General features: G+C 37.6%; 1 protein-coding gene across 1 annotated transcript in view; it reads right to left on the bottom strand.

Moving 5' to 3' along the window:
- The window catches only part of LOC111872676 (delta(24)-sterol reductase), a 26308-nt gene extending 8057 nt beyond the window's left edge, over positions 1–18251 (bottom strand). Inside the window, exons 1-8 of the mRNA XM_023866781.2 lie at positions 18005–18251; positions 14119–14274; positions 10010–10115; positions 8564–8682; positions 7787–7881; positions 6408–6579; positions 3286–3426; positions 1978–2175 (exon numbers count right to left, since the gene is read on the bottom strand). Of these exons, the coding sequence (XP_023722549.1) occupies positions 1978–2175; positions 3286–3426; positions 6408–6579; positions 7787–7881; positions 8564–8682; positions 10010–10115; positions 14119–14274; positions 18005–18199 (1182 nt within the window). The 5' untranslated portion in view covers positions 18200–18251. The remainder of the gene's footprint in view (positions 1–1977; positions 2176–3285; positions 3427–6407; positions 6580–7786; positions 7882–8563; positions 8683–10009; positions 10116–14118; positions 14275–18004) is intronic.
- Between the last annotated feature and the right edge of the window lie 2169 nt (positions 18252–20420).

Raw genomic sequence — 20420 nt, forward strand, 5'->3', positions numbered from 1 at the left:
TATGTATGTATGTATGTATGTATGTATTCAAAGCTGATTGATGATTCGTATGATGATGGACAGGGTCAGATGAACCTGGGAATATGCAGAGGCATAACAAATAGGGGAGACTGGAACCTGGCTAAACATGTGATCAATCAATAAAAAATTAGATGGGCACTAGGCATATTCAAACCATTTAAGTCTGGGGGAACTGATGGAATTGTACCGGCACGCTTGCAGCAAGGGATGGAACTTTTAGCCTCACATCTATGCCGCATATTTAGAGCCTGAATGGCGCATGAATTTATTCCCATTGCCTAGAGGCAAGTTAAAGTGACATTTATTCTGAAGCCCATGAAACCTGATTACCCCGAGGTCAAGGCTTATCATCCTATCAGCCTGTTGCCTTTCCTCTTGAAAACAATGGAGAAACTAGCGGATAAGCATATTAGGGATGGTGTGTTGATGATTCATCCTCTTCACTGAAACCAACATGCTCACCAAAAAGGCATATCCACTGAAACCGCACTTCATAATGTGGTAGAATGCATATAAAATGGTATTGAACACAAGGATATTGTCCTTGGAGCATTCTTTGACATGGAGAGAGCTTTTAATAGAACCTCATTTGACACAATAAAACAGGCTATGCTACTGAGCCTGCAATATGCAGATGGATCTGTGCTATGTTGGAAAGCAGGAACATAGTTGCTACATTGTCTGGAGAGACCCTGGGAGCGTCTGTGGCATCGGGGTGGGGGAGAGCCACAGGGAGGTGTGCTTTTGTCTCTGTTGTGGAGCCTGTTCATGGACGATTTTCTTTGGGAGCTCAACAACAGTGGGTAATACATGGTAGGATATCCTGATGATATAGCAGTCCTAATCAATGGAAAATTCCCTCAAGACTGCATCAAAGGTCTCCAAAACAGCTCTGTGCACAGTCCAACGGTGGTGTGAAAGAGTGGTGTTGAGCTAGTCTCAATGACTAGCTCTTTCTAAGGGGCCCAACTGAGTAGGTTTATCCTTCCCTATCCACCTGAAGACGGAGACAGATCCAGTCTCCGAAACGTCGTGGTTTTTTGTCTTTTACATACCAGATGATGGGTGAAGTCCAAAATAAGCCAAAAGAAGTACAGTATACACCATCGTCAGAATCCTTTCAAGTCTATCTTGAATAGTCTTCGCTGCTCCTTATTTAGCCTCGGCACGGACAAGACAGAAATCAGTTGTGTAATAGGTACAACTGTTGCCTGACCACGTGTTTGCTGATAGCCTAGCAACGCTGTCGGGTATTGTTTACTGCTGCATAGCAACTGCGGCATCCTGTGTTACATGACCGTGGCAATGGTTGCCTGGTGCCGCCGCTCCTCTGCCACGTCACCGCGGGGAAGGGGGTGTCTACCGAGCATTGCACACTGATGGACGGAGTGGGGGTATGTGACATCACTCATGAGATCACAGAGTTCACGCGACCCCCACCTCCCGCTACACCATCCACGTCACACTATGTATTAATCTACAGTGTTTGGGAATGTAGATGAGATAATACTGAATATCTGAATACCGATATCTGAATTCAGCATTAACAAGGGTTTTGTGAATTTATTCTTCTCTTAACTTCATCTTGAACTTCATGTGTGTTTCTGATTGTTATTCATATTTAGAGAGATTTTCAGATGGTTTACTACTTACAGTTATATAATCACTTGGCTGCAGAGTTTAGTTTCAAATTTGAAGCTTATATACCAATAAAAACTAAGATTATGGTCTTCTGGTTTATGACACTATGTAGTTTCATACGTGTTACCCTAAATACAGGGGAAAAATCCCCAAATTGCTGCCTTCATACTGCCTACTGAAGATGGAGGTGGTAGGTTCATCTGAAATGTGACCACCTACAGAACTAAAAAAGACCACAATCTTGTGTTTTCATTTATTCACACATTCATATACTTAGTTCAATTTGCTTTAATAGCAGCTAGGCTTACTGCTTACCTGCACAGCATCATGGAAGTTGAGAAGGGACTCTTTCAGGGATTTCACTGGTACTAACCAATCTTGAATAATATGATTATTTTCATATAGATTTGTGATGGCTTTTGTTTCAGTTACTTTCAATAATGAGACCTTTGGTGGCATCATCCAACCCAGTAGGTAGCGGAAGATAATGTTGTTGCCAAATGGAATTATATTCTGCAAGGGGAAACAATGAGGGTACTTAAGAGAATGAATTGTATATGGAAATATTCTCATAAACCATTTTTAGGCAGAAAAATTATTTTACACAAAAATAATAGAAATATCTCATATTTACAGTATCACCCTTTATGTCATGAAGAATATGACACTAGAGTGGTAAAATGGGAGGAACTGGAGAGGAAACAGTTTTGACTTATTTTAATCCTCTTCTGATCTTACTCAAAACTGCAACTCTGTACTTTACCCTATTATTTCATAAAAGGAATTTTCTGTATTATTATGTATTATTATTAAGGTAATAACTAGATAATCAAAGCCAATACATTAAAGGAACACTGTCCTCATACATTGCAAGATATACTGAAGCATCAAGAAGCTAATAAACTCTTCAAAATATGTCAGTGGGATGCAGGAATAAGATATAAACTCTTTCAAGTGCTCAGGCAAAGAACAATTTACACAGCAGTGTTTTGAAATGAGAGAAGGTTAACGTATACTCCAACATACATCCCTATAAACTGAGGAAAAGAGCAAAAGACTTCAATTAGTAAAGCCTGCTTCATAATTTATAAGGGACCTCTCACATGAGCATATTACAAAGCACCACTTTTTACACGCATCCAGTATTCAAATTGGCTTTTCAATTTAATTATAATGAGCCATTTTCTTAAATCATATACAGATATATTTTTGGAGAAAACTAGTCTCAGTCAGATATGCAGATTTATGTCACACACAGAATTCAATATCTGTTTATAAGTAGACTATGGCGGTACTAACAACAGTAATGTTCTATTATTCTGAAAGTTCCTGGATCATATCTGAATTGTGACCAGTGGTTTTCAGTTCCCCTCAGTTTCTCCAGGCAAATGCCAAGATGATACACAGATAATGAACGAAAAGTACTATCTCCTGGTATGTGATATCATGTAGTCTGGTAGTAGTATACAAACGTTTCTAAGGAATATGCTGTCTCCAACAACAGAGCTTAAGAATAAGCCAAGCAAGCAGCAGGCACTCTGCATTCAGTATTTTTATAAAATAACTGCAGTGTGTTATTTAAATTAGGATATAAAGACTTAACTGTACTGATGAATAATATACCTCAACTTCCCAAAAGAGTGGTTTTGTATGTCTGTGATAGTACTCTCTCAGTGGTATATACTCATGGCCAGGACCCTCCTCCAGAGCCTTCCTAACATGAGTGAAAAACCATGGTTTGTACCACTTTCCTATTTCATTCAGCTGTAAAAGATCACAAGTTACAATTATGATTAAAGTAGTACATTCCCAGTTACACTTGCATGATTATTCATGTAAGTATGATCCATACAGTAATGCAAAGAGTTATGAAAAATACTGTCATGTGTAGGAAGGTATGCATGATGAAAATAACAAGTTCTAGATTGGATGATTGGATTTATTAGCACTTCTGTTACAGTCTCTCTTAATTACAATTAATACAGAGCTATAGCTGATTTACACAATTTACAGCTCACCATTACATACACACTAGGATTCTCTGTCTTCACTAGTCGTGTCCTAGCAACGGATCTCAACACAGAAACTAGCACTTCAAATCACTATGAAGTCTTCTTTCCATTTTTTGTTCAATCACCCAGGAACCTCAGAACTCAACTAAAACTCTTCTTAGCTACAAGCAGACTTGTGTTACATAGCTATGGCATGGACAGTGCAGAAAACACAGTTTTACTGCAGACAACAAAGAAAACACAAGTCACGTGATAGTTAAGCACTGTTGGGGTGTGATGTCATTGCACATGTGTGAAAGTGTGTTTACTGGGCCACTGCCTAGGAAGAAGTTGCATAACCCCATTGTTCTATTGTTACATGTGCATATCACGGGGTGTTTATTGAGCCGTTGCCTGGCAGTGCATTAACAAGTCACAATATATAAAAACATATAAAAATATGAAACGCAATAAATTAAATCAGTGCTTTTACCTTTTTTATGCTTTTATATACACTTTGTAACTCTTTGCATTTAAGTGTGGCCTTTTAACATCTGAAGTGCCCCAATCAGGCCAGTGATGAGTATGGTCATCGTGGCCAAAGTACCCTGATTTGGCCAGTCGGGCATTTAAACTCCGCCAGTGGAAGTGCGTGCACACTCCACTAGTAGAAGTGCATGCACAGTCCTAAGCATTTATTTTTAAATGTAGTAATTACCAGACAGACTTGAGTAAAACCCTAATAGAGGAATTAAAATGATACCTATGTGAACAACAACAAAAAAGGGTATACACTTATGTATGAGTTATGCCAAAACTCATTCACGAGCCAGTATTTTTACTGCAGATTCTGCAGATTAATGCATTAAAATATATAGTAAAATTTGATGCACATACCTTTTTCTGTTGTTATCTGCTTGATGTATATATAGCCTGAAATGAAACTACAGTACAGTCAACTCTCGATTATCCGGGATAATGGTGGGGATGGAAATCACGATTAATCGAAAACCCGGTTAAGACAAATTTTATTAAAAGTAGTACTGTAATACTGTACCTTCATAATACTATAGGCCTACCTGCATTTAAATTTATTCAACCTCATTTTTATGTCATCTCATGGCCTATTTAATACTTTTTTTACATTACACTGAAGTATGAATTAGTTATTTCAATCACAGTCTTCAACAACATCCAACACTTTTTACGAACATTCACACTTAACACTTAAAAAAATTTAATATTGTCGTTTACTTTTTCACGGCATTTTCCTTTTTCTGTTGAATACTTAACACAACATGCTTCCTTTTACAGATTGACATTTTGCTAACGCACTTGAAGATCAATACAAAGATACTAACTGGGGCGATGTATCTGTCCTTGAAACTTTCCACAAATCCTTGCATTCTTTCACCCCTACCCTAGAACATTGTGTTAGCATAACGGGACCAAAGAATGCAGAGCTCGGTTCACACTAGTGCGAAAATAGTGTTACAACTCGCCATGTGAAACAAAAGTGAATGAATGTTAAACAACATATAAGCCTCAAAAAAGCGTCAGCTGCCCCGGTTAAGCCGCAAACCGGTTAATCCGCCCCCGGATAATCGAGAGTTGACTGTATTCGATTTCACTATGAATGCACAGAAAACAGATCACACTCTGTATCTCAGCCACAATGTAAGTGTCTATTCAGGACCATAGAAAGGGCAATAATCTCTTGCAGCTATAATGGGAGGTCTTAGCACTGAAGAAGGGACCCCTCTAGCTTTTTCTTGAATAGCGATGCTTTCATTCTTCTGTCCTTTAGTCAAAAGATTCGAGAATCTGAAGAGCGTAACAAAGATGTAAAATTTGCCAGCAGAGAACCAAATGATTTTATTGCTTCCATCTGTTTTATGACACCAGAGACTGCTAAAATATGTCAGGTGTTACGTACAAGCAGGAATGAATTTATAATGCAGAACAACTCTGTGAAGAACAGGGAAATCATTTTTACAGTACGCATCAAAATTAAAAGAGAGAATTGAAAATAGAGTATAACCCTTTGTATGAAAATTTTCAAACCTTCCATTATAATATGCGACACTATGTTCTTTGCTGGCCGGTCACAGTAGCCGAGCAGTCTAAGGCATGCACTGTCTTCGCTCGCTCGGAAGCAGGGATCATGGGTTCGAATCCCACTCAGGGCATGGATGTTTGTGTGTGTTTTTCTGTGTTTGTCTACAGGTAGAGGCCTTGCGACGAGCTGATCACTCGCCCAAGGAGTCCTACCATATGTGTAAGATCTAGAAAAACCGAAGTGAACGGAGTTCATGGAGGTAGGCCTAGGCCCACTGGGGCTGTAGTGCCAAGGGGAAAAAAAATGTTCTTTGCTGATTCAAACAAAGTTAATTCTGTCCATTTATCATAGAAATTGTATTAGATACAGCATTTTTAAACACAGTGCTTAAAATTGTTTAAGCTCCCTAAAAGGAACGGACATTTAGACGCAGAGCAGCAACGGGCATTTAAATAAACTACGGCCAGCATAAGCTTACCACCATTTCAAAAGTCCAGCATTTAAAAGTTAATATGTTTGGTTTGTGTTTTGCACCTCATGATGACCACTTTGCAATTGAACGATGTAGTGTATGAGTAGGAATAAAAATGACATGGTTTTAACATACCTGTAAGCTTGTGTGACAGATAATCTAAAACCTTGAATGATGGACACAAGTTGGATGTATTCAAATTAAAAATAAATATTAAACTTACTTTTCCAGGTTCACAGGTAGACGAAAAATTTCCAGTCATAATAACAGCCTGGTCAGCACTGAACAATAAACCCTCCACAAAATCATTTTCATCCTTTTTCATGCTTTGTTCTTCAAACACTTTCACAGCATCATCCAAGGAATATGCAGGATGATAGTTCAATTTCACATACCTGTGCCAAAAAAGAAAGCAAATATGTACATGGACTCTCAGCCTCTTTCTACTGGGAGAATTTTTTGAACATCTATTGGAAAACATAAAATTAGAAGAAATGAAACATAATGTAGAACAGTTTTCTACTTGAAGAGTTCTATCCTCTGGGATATAATGCCATGTAACCCAGTGAAAATTAGCTAATATTTTGGAGGAACAAGCCACCTATATCTTCAGATCTGAAGAATAAACCAAGCATGAAACAGCATGAAGCAGGCAGCAAACAAAGTGATATGTTCCTCCAAACCATCAATTGTCTTTCATTGGACTATACGGCATTATATTCTAGATGATATAACTCTTCATATCCACTGCTGTGAGAACTTAAAATCCTACAACTTTGTACTAACCTAGTGACTTTAAATCATAGTAGCAGTGGTAGATACAATTAACTGAATGTACCAGGTCCACAGCAGCACAAAAACAGTTGTTTCAAAAGAAGTACGGGAATAGTGGGTCTCTTTAATAATATGTTCATGAGGTAAGTGGAAAGAACAAAAATAGTCTATTTAGTGAAAACAGCACATAAAAAATACTACAGCGCTCACTAGGAGTTGTAAGAAAACATTTGAGAGGTGGTGCTTTCAAAACCTTTTGTTACGAAGTACTGATACATATGCTATTGTAAAAGCCTTCAGAAGAAACACACCAAAATACTCTATTTATATAGCTATAAAAATGTTTACCTGCAACTTTAAAATGCCCTGACTAGATCGGAGATGAATACACATTACCAAGGACTTCTTGGAACAGGAATTACATTTTTATTGCATAGCAAACAGAAAAGTATTCTTTGAATGAAATAGTAATGAAATATACTGTATAACTGAAAATGTTAACATTACAGTAGTATGAGTATTAAATTTCAGCCACTTTTCAATTTCTCAACTCTTTTATAGGTGACTGTCTACCATTCTTTTCATATAATAAATATTCAAGTTCTGGAAAATTAAGACTTTAGTGGTGGTCACAGCGGTGGAAATGGTGGTGGTGGTGGTCACAGCGGTGGAAGTGGTGGTGGTGGTGGTCGCAGCAGTGGCGGTGGTGGTGGTGGTGGTGGTCGCAGCGGTGGCAGTGGTGGTGATGGTGGCAGTGTATTTGGTTATTGGAAATATAGTGCATTTACAACAATCAATCAATCAATCTTCACTACTGACGATACTTACTTCTGCGCTGGGATGATTCTGATTACTGCAGCTGTGAGGAAACCTAGTGTGCCATATGACCATGGAACAGCATAAAATAAATCTGGATCTGATTCCTACACAAGAAGAACATATTACAGAGTTCTTAGGCTTTTGTAGATGGGCTTCAGATTTTGGAAATATTCCATGTAGAAAGTTTAAGGTTTTTCATTTTGACAAACATTGTAATTGCAATTTTCATTGTTAATGACTTCAGGGGAATTTCTGCAACTCTTCCATTGATCTTGCAATGGAAGATGGGTTAGAGGTGAAGCTGTGATTGGGTGAAACAGAGGAACAGGGTGCTATGTAAAAGGGAGCAACCATAATGAAAGTGAAAGAAGGCGATGAGAAGTGCTTCAACAATCACATGGTCAGTGAAACATTTTTTTATCATCTTTTTTCAAGTCCATCTGAACTTCAAAACATTCTTCATCACCTCCTTTCACTGGCCATGTGGTCGCTCCATACCGAATACCAGTCTTCTCTTTTGTTTCATTCAATCATTCAATCGTTAGGTTTCAGATGGTTGATTCTGCAGATCATTGAATTTAATGTGAACAGTATGTGTTTGAGGATTCTAACATTCTGAAACAGGTAGGATAAATGATTCCAAAGTATGAAGGAAGGAAGTAGGAGATGATAAGATGTATGTAAAGGAATGGGTACCATAATGTCTCATTTTCTGAAAGTGACTAGACTAAAAGCGTAAATCTACTGACTGTAATCAAGATTTTAGGACACAGTCTTGTCCCTCACCTTTGAGCAAGTTACCAAACTGCCATCAGCCAAAACTAGCTCATAAGATACACATATGTGTTGAAACAGGCCATATATGTGAGAAGAAGATTCCACACCTGTACCCATTATAAGTCCACCTAAAAAGCAATGTAATTATATAGTAATATTTGTATTAAACCCGCTAATTTAATTTCTAATATGGATCTATTCAATCCACATTAATCAATAATTAAAATCATATTAAGAACAATTCAATCTTGTGGGACATAATCGCCATGTTGTTTCTTGAAAGCCAACTGACGTTTTGGACAAACAGATTGTCTCCATCTACCAGGTCAAAGAATAAGCCAAGAAAGAAATCAGCATGAAGCAGGTAGCAAACAAATCTTATTCTTCATCCCTGAAGGTAGACGTGTCACCTTCCTCTGAGATATCAGTTTACTTTCAGTGGACTACATGGCGTTATATCTTAGAAGTCAAAAATCTTTATTACCACCACTGTGAGAACCTCAAATTCTACAAGAATGTATTAAGCACACAGGGGATGTTTGCCATAGTTAATTGTAGGTGTTTAAAAATCTATAAATGAAATTAAAAAGAAATAAAAACTTTCAGTTTAAAATAATTTAAACTTATCTTGATGTGTAAGAGTGAATAAAGAAGTTCATAACATTTATTATACATAATCTGAAGAACCTACAATAAATGTGTATGTTCAATAAGTATAGGCTCATGCATGAGTTACGCCCAGTGGCATAACTCATACTCTTGTTTTTCTTTTTGTTCTCTTAGGTATAATTTTAATTCTTGTATTGGGGTTTTACTGAGGTCTGTCTGGTAGAGTTAGGTTGGTGTATCTTTTCAGTCTATGTGTAGTTTCGCTATCGTTTACTGGGTTCACTGCTAGTGCATTAGTGTGGTTTTCTAATTTTCTTAACTATTGGGTATTTCATTGAGCACTGTGTTCATGGATGCTGTGGTTGTTTATGTAGCAGAGAGTGTTCAGAATGTTCAGGAAGACTTGCATTGAAAGCGCTGGAGGATTTCAATGTTGGAATTGGAGGCTGACCCTCATAGCTGAATTTCGTAGGTCCATATGGCCTTGAGTATTGCTTTGTATAGAAGGAGTTTGTGTTCTATTGATAGTGTCGATCTTCTTCCGAGTAGCCAGTGCATTTGTTTCACATTTTGGTTGAGCTGTTTCCTTTTGGATTTAATGTGCTTTGCCCATGTCAGTTTTCTACCGAGATGCTTGCCCAGGTATTTCACTTCATTTTTCTGGGGTAGATTAACATTGCCCATTTCCTGTCGGACACATTCAGTACTGTATATAAGAACATCACACAGAACAACAACAGACTTCAATTACAATTTATCAAAAATATTTATTGAATGAAAGATAAATTAGTCCTTACTGAGAATATAACATATAATCTGTATCTTAAAACAGACATGAACACATACCAACAGTTAGGTCATCTAGTTCTGGAACAATGGGTATAGTCCAACCCAATGGATCAAGAGTAGCTGTCAACTGACCCATTGTCACCAGAGGTTCTACACGTACTGTCTGAAATGTAGTAAATTTCTAATTTATAACCCAGCACTGAATACAGGGTACAATTGTTGGTGAGAATGTAATCTCATGATTACATGTCATATGCTGGCCAACACCTGCAAACCAAAGTGCACAAGTGTTGGCACTTAATGCTTGTGCTGAAACAAAATTAGTTTTGCTGCATGAAAAGAACTAACTAGAAATCAACATTAGCAGAGAGATAAAAATCAGGAAGAGGAAGAAGACGGCTGATACAGAATTAGAGGATTTCGACGTTCATCTAGAAATCGATATTCTTGAAGATCAAAGGTATCTGCAGAGACAGTGACAACTAAATATGTTATTATGGAATTACTTCATGCAGAAGGATGATGATCTCGGAGCTGTGGAAGAAGCACTTTCAAGACACTTAAAGTGAAGTGGAAACCTCCAGTGAATGTAGAATACAAATATCCTCTGACATGGAAAATAGTGAGATTGCCATTCACTAGGAAGATGGTGCAAAATTATTGAGTTTTCAAGACAAAAGAAGCAGCAAATTTCAAAGAACATCCACAACAATCAGAATTAGCAGCAAGGTACCAAATTCAAAAGCCTGATGGGGCTATAATGATACTTTCGAAATGTAGCAAAATGTTCATCCGTAACATTGTTGCTGCATACTGATAAGTAAAAGTAAAGCTATCCCTGTACCAGGCCGTGAAGGCCCATAGGGTTATGAGACGTTGAAGGTCCCACATATCTAGACAATCGGCTCAAAGATGGCGGTAAGGTTGTCAGCCTTATGCACCGGTCGCACTTTACTCCCCAGGATAATTATTTAATTAATCCCTGGTACTCATTTCTGTTAGAGGCTGAGTGAACCCCAGCGCCATAGTGCGACTGGAAGGATTAGGTCAATTGAAAAAATCCAATGACCTCATTGGGACTTGAACCCGCGACCTTTCGGCTTGTATCATAGCCCTTCAACCAACTACGCTACCGCGCATCCTGATGCAGAACTTTAACTGGATATGCACCACCTGGACATCGCCACAATTTCCTCAATTGGATACAGAGAACAAGAAGTGCACATACATCAACCCCCTGAGTTTCTCAGAGATGGATAAGAATGTAAAGCCTGAATTTTAAAGAAAAACTCAATCATCAGGAACATGGAAAATGAAGACATGCACAGCGCTGACTAGGCCAGTATCAAATGCTCGGATCATGAACAATGAGTCTACTGCAACATTAACAAGGAGAGTACAGTCACTTGTGCTTTGCATGCACATGATAATCCCATTTTCTTTAACAATAAAAAGAAGAGAGAAAAGTTCAGAATGAATCTGAAGAAAGGCTTGAAGTGAAGGAGCTCAGAGAAGAAAGAAGTGCCTTGATATAAAAATTCAAAGAGACAGGCAGAATAGTGCGATTTGTGGGAATGAACAAAAAAATACAGAGGAAATGCTACAAATACGTATTTGGCATGGCAGACCTGAAACCCAAGAAAACTCCACTATATGCCAATCAGAAGATATAAGAGAATGAGGCAGAGACCCAATGTGAACCTGATGCATTTCACTGATGTTAGCAGAATCCTTTTTACGCCTAGCAGCGTCAATTTGACCAGACTATCAATCTCTTTGTAGACATAAAACTACATACATTTTCTTTATTTACGTTCAAGAAATAAGATTTAAGACCATTGATGACAGTTTCATACAATGAATCATTAACACATATAACAAATACACTCAACTCTCAATTATCCGGGATAATGGTGGGGATGGAAATCACGATTAATCGAAAACCCGGTTAAGACAAATTTGATTAAAATTAGTACTGTAATACTGTACCTTCATAATACTAAAGGCCTACCTGTATTTAAATTTATTCAACCTCATTTTTATGTCATCTCATGGCCTATTTAATACTTTTTTTTACATTACACTGAAGTATGAATTAGTTATTTAAATCACAGTGTTCAACAACATCCAACACTTTTTATGAATATGCACACTTAACACACTGTCGTTTGCTTTTTCGCGGCATTTTCCTTTTTACGGATATCCGTACGAAGGCTACGTAATATTAGCTTGTCACTTAATAAACTGTTCTCTTCACTCTCAAGATCACTCAAGATAGTCTAGTAAGGATTCCAAATGATTAAGAGCAGCACCGTGTGATATTTTCTTACTAGCAGCACCATCCACCTCTTCCTCATTCTCCCTTTTTTTTCCCGCTCTTCTGGCTGAACCCCCACTGAACTTGATTTCGTCACCGCTTAACATTTCGAAGCCCGGCTCACACGAGTTTCTGTTGAATAATTAACACAACACGCTTCCTTTCACACCCTGACATTTTGCTAACACACTTGAAGATCGATACAAAGAGACTAACTGGATCGGTGTATCTGTCCTTGAAACTTTCCACAAATCCTTGCATTCTTTCACCTCTACCCTAGAACATTTTGTTAGCATAACGGAACCAAAAAATGCAGAGCTCGGTTCACACTAGTGCGAAAATAGTGGTACAACTCACCATGTGAAACAAAAGTGAATGAAAATTAAACAACATATAAACCTCAAAAAAGCCCCGGTAGTCCCGGTTAAGCCGCAAACCGGTTTATCCGCCCCCGGATAATCGAGAGTTGAGTGTATTTATAAATTTGTCAGCAACTGTAAGCACGCATTTATTTGGTAAATACTGCGGTCTAAAACAATCAGATGACTATGATTACAAGGGAACTAGTCACGTGTTGGCCTTTCACTTTGCCTAAGATACAGACTTTGTGTCAGGACAAGTACTATGTGGAATCAAAACACTTATCTTGAAGTCACTAAATAACATATATTGCTTAATCCAATAATGACTTAAAGTGACAATTAACAATCATTATTTCTTGCAATCATTAGTAAGAAATCCAAAAGCAGAAGGCCAAAACTTCAGTCTTGGTTGATACACTACTATTGTACTATACTGAACTCTAAGCAGTATTTACCAGGAGTGAACTAAAACATCTCCACAACCTGCCAGAATGATCACGGGAGAATCCTCACACTATTCAATTTACATTTACGTTTATTTTCACTTCATGGATCCAATCACCTCCCTGTAGGGCTGGATATAAAACATGTCACACATTACAAATTCATGATGACTACACATCATACGTCCTTGGTCCAATAAAGTATATAATCAGGCCTCACGCAGACAGCACAAATTGTCAAGACAAGACACATAGGCCATGGGAAAACCACTGTCACATTCAACCCTGAAAAAAATCCCTCATATTTCCAAACATAACAACTCTATACTGTGCAACTGCACACCTTGCCATTCCACACACATTGGCCGGCCATATCATCAATACAGTTTCATTCTAACATATTAAAATTCATAACAAACACAGACATCATACATACTGCCACATTTACAACAAACAAATATCAACAACGTATAATACAAGCACACAGACCATTTATTAACTCTTAACAATTTAATGGCCTTCATTTCAATAATGATAAATGATATCATTTAGAAAATGTGACACCGCAGCAGGCCAACAATCTATGAGCACAACATGGAGTTGAAACATCGGAATTGCCCCTGCAAATTAAAGACACTCCAAACTTTATAGCTCTGTTCTAAGTTGTTACTTTTTTATAAATTATATAATTTACAAGAGTGACAGTGTAGCACACCAGCAGTCTATACACACAAGATGTTGCACCTTCGAGACTGCCCCAGCAAATTAAATCATTAAGCACTGTAGCATGCACCTGAATTATAATACCATTTGGTATCTATGCTTTTATTCACTGTAATGAAAAGTAATAAAGTAAGATATTACTCATAAATAATAGAATGTGTATGTGAATGGATAATTATGTCATTTTCTTAAAAAAAAAACAGCAAAAGATCGTAACTCAACATGGGTAAAATTGAACAATACTTCATTTATACCCTCAGTCTCTCAAAGCATGGCACACATAACTCTGAATCACACTGTATGTTGAAGTGAAATGAATACCTGTTTTTCAACATCAATTTCCAAAATATCAATCAAATTAATGTCAATGTTCCAAAGCTTCTTCTTGTACTTTGGTTTGCTCAGTGACATTGTCTGCCACCCTGGTCTGGAAGTGCACATTGGAACGGTCATTCCTGACGCCCTCCAATTCTGTACCTAAAATAAAAATAATTTCTGCTTGGTCATTCCAAACTTCTCAGAAATATTTACAATAATGTTTATTAACTCATGATTAAATTATATTCTACATAAAGTTACCATGATGATGCCTTAACGTTTCTGAGAGGATTATTTTATAAACTAGAATATCTCAAGAGACATAAAAATAAATTTATGTGATGATCTGCAGCAATTCCCATCAACCTGAATTGGACAGATGTTATATACAGGTGGTGCTCCATGTACATCCAGCTTTACCAGCCCAATGTATTCACGGTTTGTAATTTGCATATGCAGCAATACCTCGCATAGTCCAGGTAATTGGTTCTGCCAATATACCGGACTGTTTGATACCGGATTAATCGAAGAACTAAATACATACATAAAATGATAATTTGTTTAAAAAAAATCCGTTTTCAATAAATAAAACGCGATTAATAAATTCAATGTCTTTATTATAAATAATTTTTAAAAAATCATGTTTTTCGCAATTAATTTTTTATTCTCTAAAAATTACTATATTGATGTCTGCACATTTTTCTTCTTTGGCCCTTTCTCTTCATACATTTCTTTGTAGCAACGAATTGCATTGTTTATCGTTCGGCGAATTGGAAGGCTACGTTCAATATGGGGATCAACTTCTATAATATGCTCTGACAAGGTTTCAACCATTCCAGTAATTTTTTATAGTTGTTCAGCTGTTAATTCTCGTGCAGGCACTTCAACACATTCGTCGCTGTCTAAGTTGTCCTCCCGTTTTTCATAAGCCCGTTGTTCATCTGTGTTAATACGTGTTTCATTATCTAGTTCATTACTGTTCGATTTGATGCACTCAATTACGTTGGCAGAATCTGACTCACTGAAACCAACTTGCTGTCCAATTTCCACTATGTTATTGGTGACTAAAGCAAAATTAGTTTCAAAACCAATGAAATCATTTGCACAATGAGGTACGATACTTTTTCATACTGCCCTCATATTGCCTGCCGTTAATTCATGCCACGCTAAGCCTATATTTTCGATAACGTTTCTGATGTTGTAGCTCTTCCAAAATTCCGTTAAAGTAGTGCTCTCCCCACCTCCTCCAGCGATAGCTGTCAGCTCAAGAACGAACTACCTGAGCATAGGTACATACATATATATACAACGGGGAACCCCAGAAAAATTTGAAATATGTATCGTATCGCATAACTTTAAAACCACATAAAAATACACCGCACAAAAAGAGACTTGACTGTATAAAGGGAGAAAACCGATCATTTATGTATTGAAAATAATTTTGTGTACTAATTTTTTAGAATTTATTTTTATTTTGCTCAATTAAAATTTAGTTTGTTTTGAAATTTTCAAACCGGACTATATTGAATCCGGACTGATCGAAGCCGGACTATGCGAGGTATTGCTGTACATGGAAAAGTTAGTGGGTACCACACAAAGAGGTCAATATTTGATGAGTACAGTATTGTATTTATACTGAAACCAGTTTTCTACATTCCAGATTACCACTGCAATGACTCTTGCTATGAAATTTTTTATATTTTATGCCTAGCTTAATTTCAAAAAGCTATTACGCATATTTTGTTTACTGAAAGAAAGAGCAGGCAATTTAATACGGTTTTATGAAAGTTAAGAGAGGCATTTCTTAGAAAATTCCCTGGTATTAAAACCATTCCATTGTGTTAAATGTACCATTGTCACATAGTTCAGATCTTATTGAAAGGCATTCTATTTAAAAGTTCCAACTGCAAAGGTTATGTTTCTGAGAAAAGAAAAGCACTGGATTTCACAAACTCAAAGCCTAATCAGAAATCGGAGGACCCTCTGTTAAAAATGAAATGACATTATGTCCTACTTCTTGATGAAAGTCTAGATTTTCTGTAATTGATAAAAAAAAAGTACTGAAGGCATCTGCAATTTCTCCTGTTGACCGGCTCCACGGCTAACGCTTTTCGGCGACCGGGCCGCCGCTTACCGCATACGAATTTTGCCAACGAATCAGCAAGCCTGATGGCCGATAACTTTTGTGATGAAGTGGAGTAATTGACTTGTGGACCACTTGACGACATTATGTTTCATGGCGAATAGTGCCGTTCATGCGTGTGAGTTTGTTTACGAGTTGTCAGCAGCAGACATCAGTGATCAACTCCATTAACCATCTGTTCTCAGTTACATTTAGAGCAACGTGTATTTCTGTATGCCACCTACGTGAAATACAGATCTGCTACGAAGTATCAGCGAAAATTTCGTGATGAAAGAGTTCCCAGTAGACAAACAATTCACAGTTTGGTGCATAAACTTACATTAACGGGACTCTTAATAAACAAGAAACAATAACATAAGCGCAGAGAGCTTAGTGAGAAGTTAGATGATACTGGGCCCAGACTTTAACATACACCTAGAAAATCACTGAAATGCCTAGCTAAAGTGACTGAAGTGTCAAAGTCTGGTGCAAGACCTGCAGCACAATTGCTGAATATTATACCATATGAAACAACAATAAACCACACCTTGCAGTCGCGCGATCCAGCTAACAGGGTTCATTTTTGCAGTTGGTTTCTACAGTCTGTCGTTGAAGGTGAGATCGATCAGAAATTGGCATTCTTTTCTGATTAGACATGGTTTCACTTGCAGGGATACAAAAAATACGCAATATAATCGCTACTGGAGTTCACAGAATCCACATCTAACCTACGAAGTCCCGCCTCATTCGATGGAAGTTGTTGTCTGGTGTGCTGTAAGCGCAATAAGGATTGCTGTAACTGAGTTTTTTTTAACGAAACAATTGACTGCGAAAGATATCTACGTGTAGAGGCGCAGCATTTTCAACGCCCCGCGATCTGTAGACTGTAACTACGGTATTCCGAACGTTATCGGTCAAAAAGCATATTGATTCATCGGCGAAATTCGTATGCGCCTCGCAGCCGGCGGTGCACCGGTTGCCGTGAACCGGTCAACAAGGGTAAGAACCTCCCTGTACATGCCGTCCACTGACCATGGGCGCCGACAGGGTCTTTTCCAATTGGGGAAGCCAGGAGATGTCCTTATAAACTTATGTTTATGCCGTTTGAAACTACTGGCATTTGTACTGGTAGCTTCAGAGTTCATTCATTCGTTCATGTTTATTAATCCTACAGATCAGATTACACTGATGTAGGACATGTCATTTGATATTATAAAATTAGCAAAAATACAATAATTCTTAACGAATAGCTAACAAAATATGTAACAGTTGTTTACCTCTAGCATGTATCATTATCCAGTATTTAAGAATTTATCATTCATATAGTCTTCAATTGAGTAGCAACACCCATTAATGAGTAAATTCTTCAGTTCCCTTATAAACTGGTTTTTATTTTCAATTTATTTTATATTATTAGGTAATTTTTTATAAAAGATACAACCAGCAACTGAAGGTTTACAATTATAAAGTTCTAAGTTATGCACCCATTTATGGTATTCATTATTGTTTCTTGCATTGTGAGTGTACTTGTTTATTTACCGTGCAATTACACATATTTACTACATATAAGATGGTTTGTTGTATGTACAACGAATATTCGGGATAGAGAAATAAATTTAAAACGTAATTTTAGTTCTTCGTATTAATATGATATAGTTACTTCCTTCTGAATTTTGACTTATTTTCCAAAAATCCAGCGGGGTGAGCGCAGAGACCTGACTTTCCTTCCTCCTGGCGTCCATACTAATGAGCAGAATTTTTACTCACCTGCTTCTGTACATTTTGTACTTTTCTGTGGTGCAGTTTCGGAGCACTGTTTAATTTAACTATAATCCAGTTTCTCCCGTAATTATAAATTTCATATAGTAAAGAAGCTGGAAGCAAGAAGAAACAAACAAAAACCCAGCGATAATTTATAAGAATATATTCAATTACTCTGTCAACAACACTTGGAAACCCCATAACAGCGGCGTTTGTAACAACACGCACCAGCAACTGTTCACAGACTGACCGGTGAACGGTGAAGTTTCTACCTCGCCTCGCGTCGGATACACTTGACCTTGTAGCCTGGAAGCAGCCAATCGCACATTGCTGTTTATGTAGCCATTACGTAATAGTTAAACTGATTCACAGCCCTCTCAATTAACAGCAGACTGTTGCCATCGGTTGCCATGAGAGGAGTAGATGGAGAACGTTGTACAAGGTCGTTGGTTGTAAAAGGTGGAGGGTATATCAAGGAAACTGGCAACCGCAACGCACACGCAAATTCGAAGAAAAATCGCCGATTTCAAGCAGGCAACTGGTTTCCGGATTAGCAGGCTCACATGGAGAATACTTATGTTTGAGTGGGTTGCTCACATCATCTTAAGTGGGTATGTTCGTCCGACATAATGCATGATTGCACTTTTTAATTTCGTGGACTGCAATGGCAGATAATAATACTGATCTTGTCATAATATGGTGGTAGCTGAGACCGGTTCAGACGGCGTGAGAAGTGAGGTCGAAGACCGTAAGGAAAATATTGGGATGTTAATTAATTTGTTTTGATTAAGGTCAATTTATTTTAATCAGGAAATATCACGTTCACACGCGACACGAAATTTTGACATACTGTGCAAGTATTTTAGAAAGATAAAAAGACACCTGATGATGACCGTATACAGCCGAATGATATAATTTGACTTGCCTAGCATAGTCTGAGTGGCGTTTGTCATGTACGTATGCCAGGCTCTTCGCAATTAACTGCACAAAAACAAAATTAGCAGATTCCTTAACCTTTCGTGCCATCTTAAACAATTGAATCACTGACGTGCGTTATAAAACAGCTAACACTAGAAAACGACGCTACAACGCAATTGTGACTAGACTGGCAGTTGAATTTCTCAGGCCTTCCGCGAGTTGCGTTACCGTTTCCTCAATTTGCGTTGTTCCTTCCAGTAACATGTATTCAACTCAGGCTAATAACAATTCTCGGAAATTGCTGTTGTCAGTTTCCTTGGTGTGCCCTTGCCCTTATCTTGCCTCTACCGGTACTCAAACTCCGACCCATCTGCGGTCTAGCCCGTAGACAGTCGCTTTACCGACTACACTATCCTGGCTCACAATGTAATGTTGTAACAGTTCTTCCTCATACTTACCACACTTATCACTATCCTTAATCTGTTTGAATTGGATGGGGCAAATGCATCAAGCCCCTGGGCTCCGATGAGGATATGTACACTGTTGAATCTGTTCTTCCTCTTTGTACTGAAAAGATGTTGAGTACTCAGAAAAACATATTTTAAAGTTGTCCATTCATCAGTTATGAAGCTAGAGAGGATCAATCATGTGAAGATTGTATGATCACCATAAGCTAATACGCGTAACTGGTCATTTAACTGTTCCAGCTACACAATCACACAGATCTTTCCCTTGTACTACTGCATTTACAATAGAATCGCGTTTCAAAAGCTGTCAAAAAGGCTATTTGTCTTAGCTTCGTCTTTTACAGTGATGAAACAATACTGACGACATACTTGAAAAGTCTGCATTTCATAAAGAAATGGATTAGAAAACAAAAATCTGGTTGTGTGGAATGTAAATTGAGTAACTTTTTTGGTATATTCATCTTATATAGCAGAAAATAGACTAAAAGTTTTTGAAGTAACATATAAATAACGCAGGCATCTCCTGCGAATAAATTCAAGCACACATTCAAATTTATATTACGCGCCTGTATTTACAATTTGTAGAAAGCATGATACTGCATATGGGACGACATAAGAGAGGTTCGGTTACTAATGAATCACGAATTCATTTTCGGAGGAAGGTATAAAAATGCGCCGTAAAATTAACAATCGATCACTACATAATAGTAATTTATTTTGCGTTTTCTTTCCTAAACTGGTTGTGCTGTTTTTCTTTTCGAAGTTTTAAAGGTTTATTTTTTGCCCAGCTGCATTATATTTAGAAATAAACACTTTTCTGGCAACAAAGCCTAAAAGCCCATTACACTAATACTAAATCACGCTATTTGCAACGATCTTCAGCGATTTCCATCAATTCCCATAATCACAGCCCTTTTCTTTAGGGTCCCTCTGAATATTTTAGAATTAATTACACATTTAAATTAAGTGATAAATTTTGTTCTTACATTTGCTAACTTCGTATATGTAGACAATGCCATCTGTTTTCCTGCAGACAA

The sequence above is a fragment of the Cryptotermes secundus genome, unplaced genomic scaffold (genome assembly GCF_002891405.2).
Source record: "Cryptotermes secundus unplaced genomic scaffold, Csec_1.0 scaffold102, whole genome shotgun sequence".
Classification (NCBI taxonomy): domain Eukaryota; kingdom Metazoa; phylum Arthropoda; class Insecta; order Blattodea; family Kalotermitidae; genus Cryptotermes; species Cryptotermes secundus.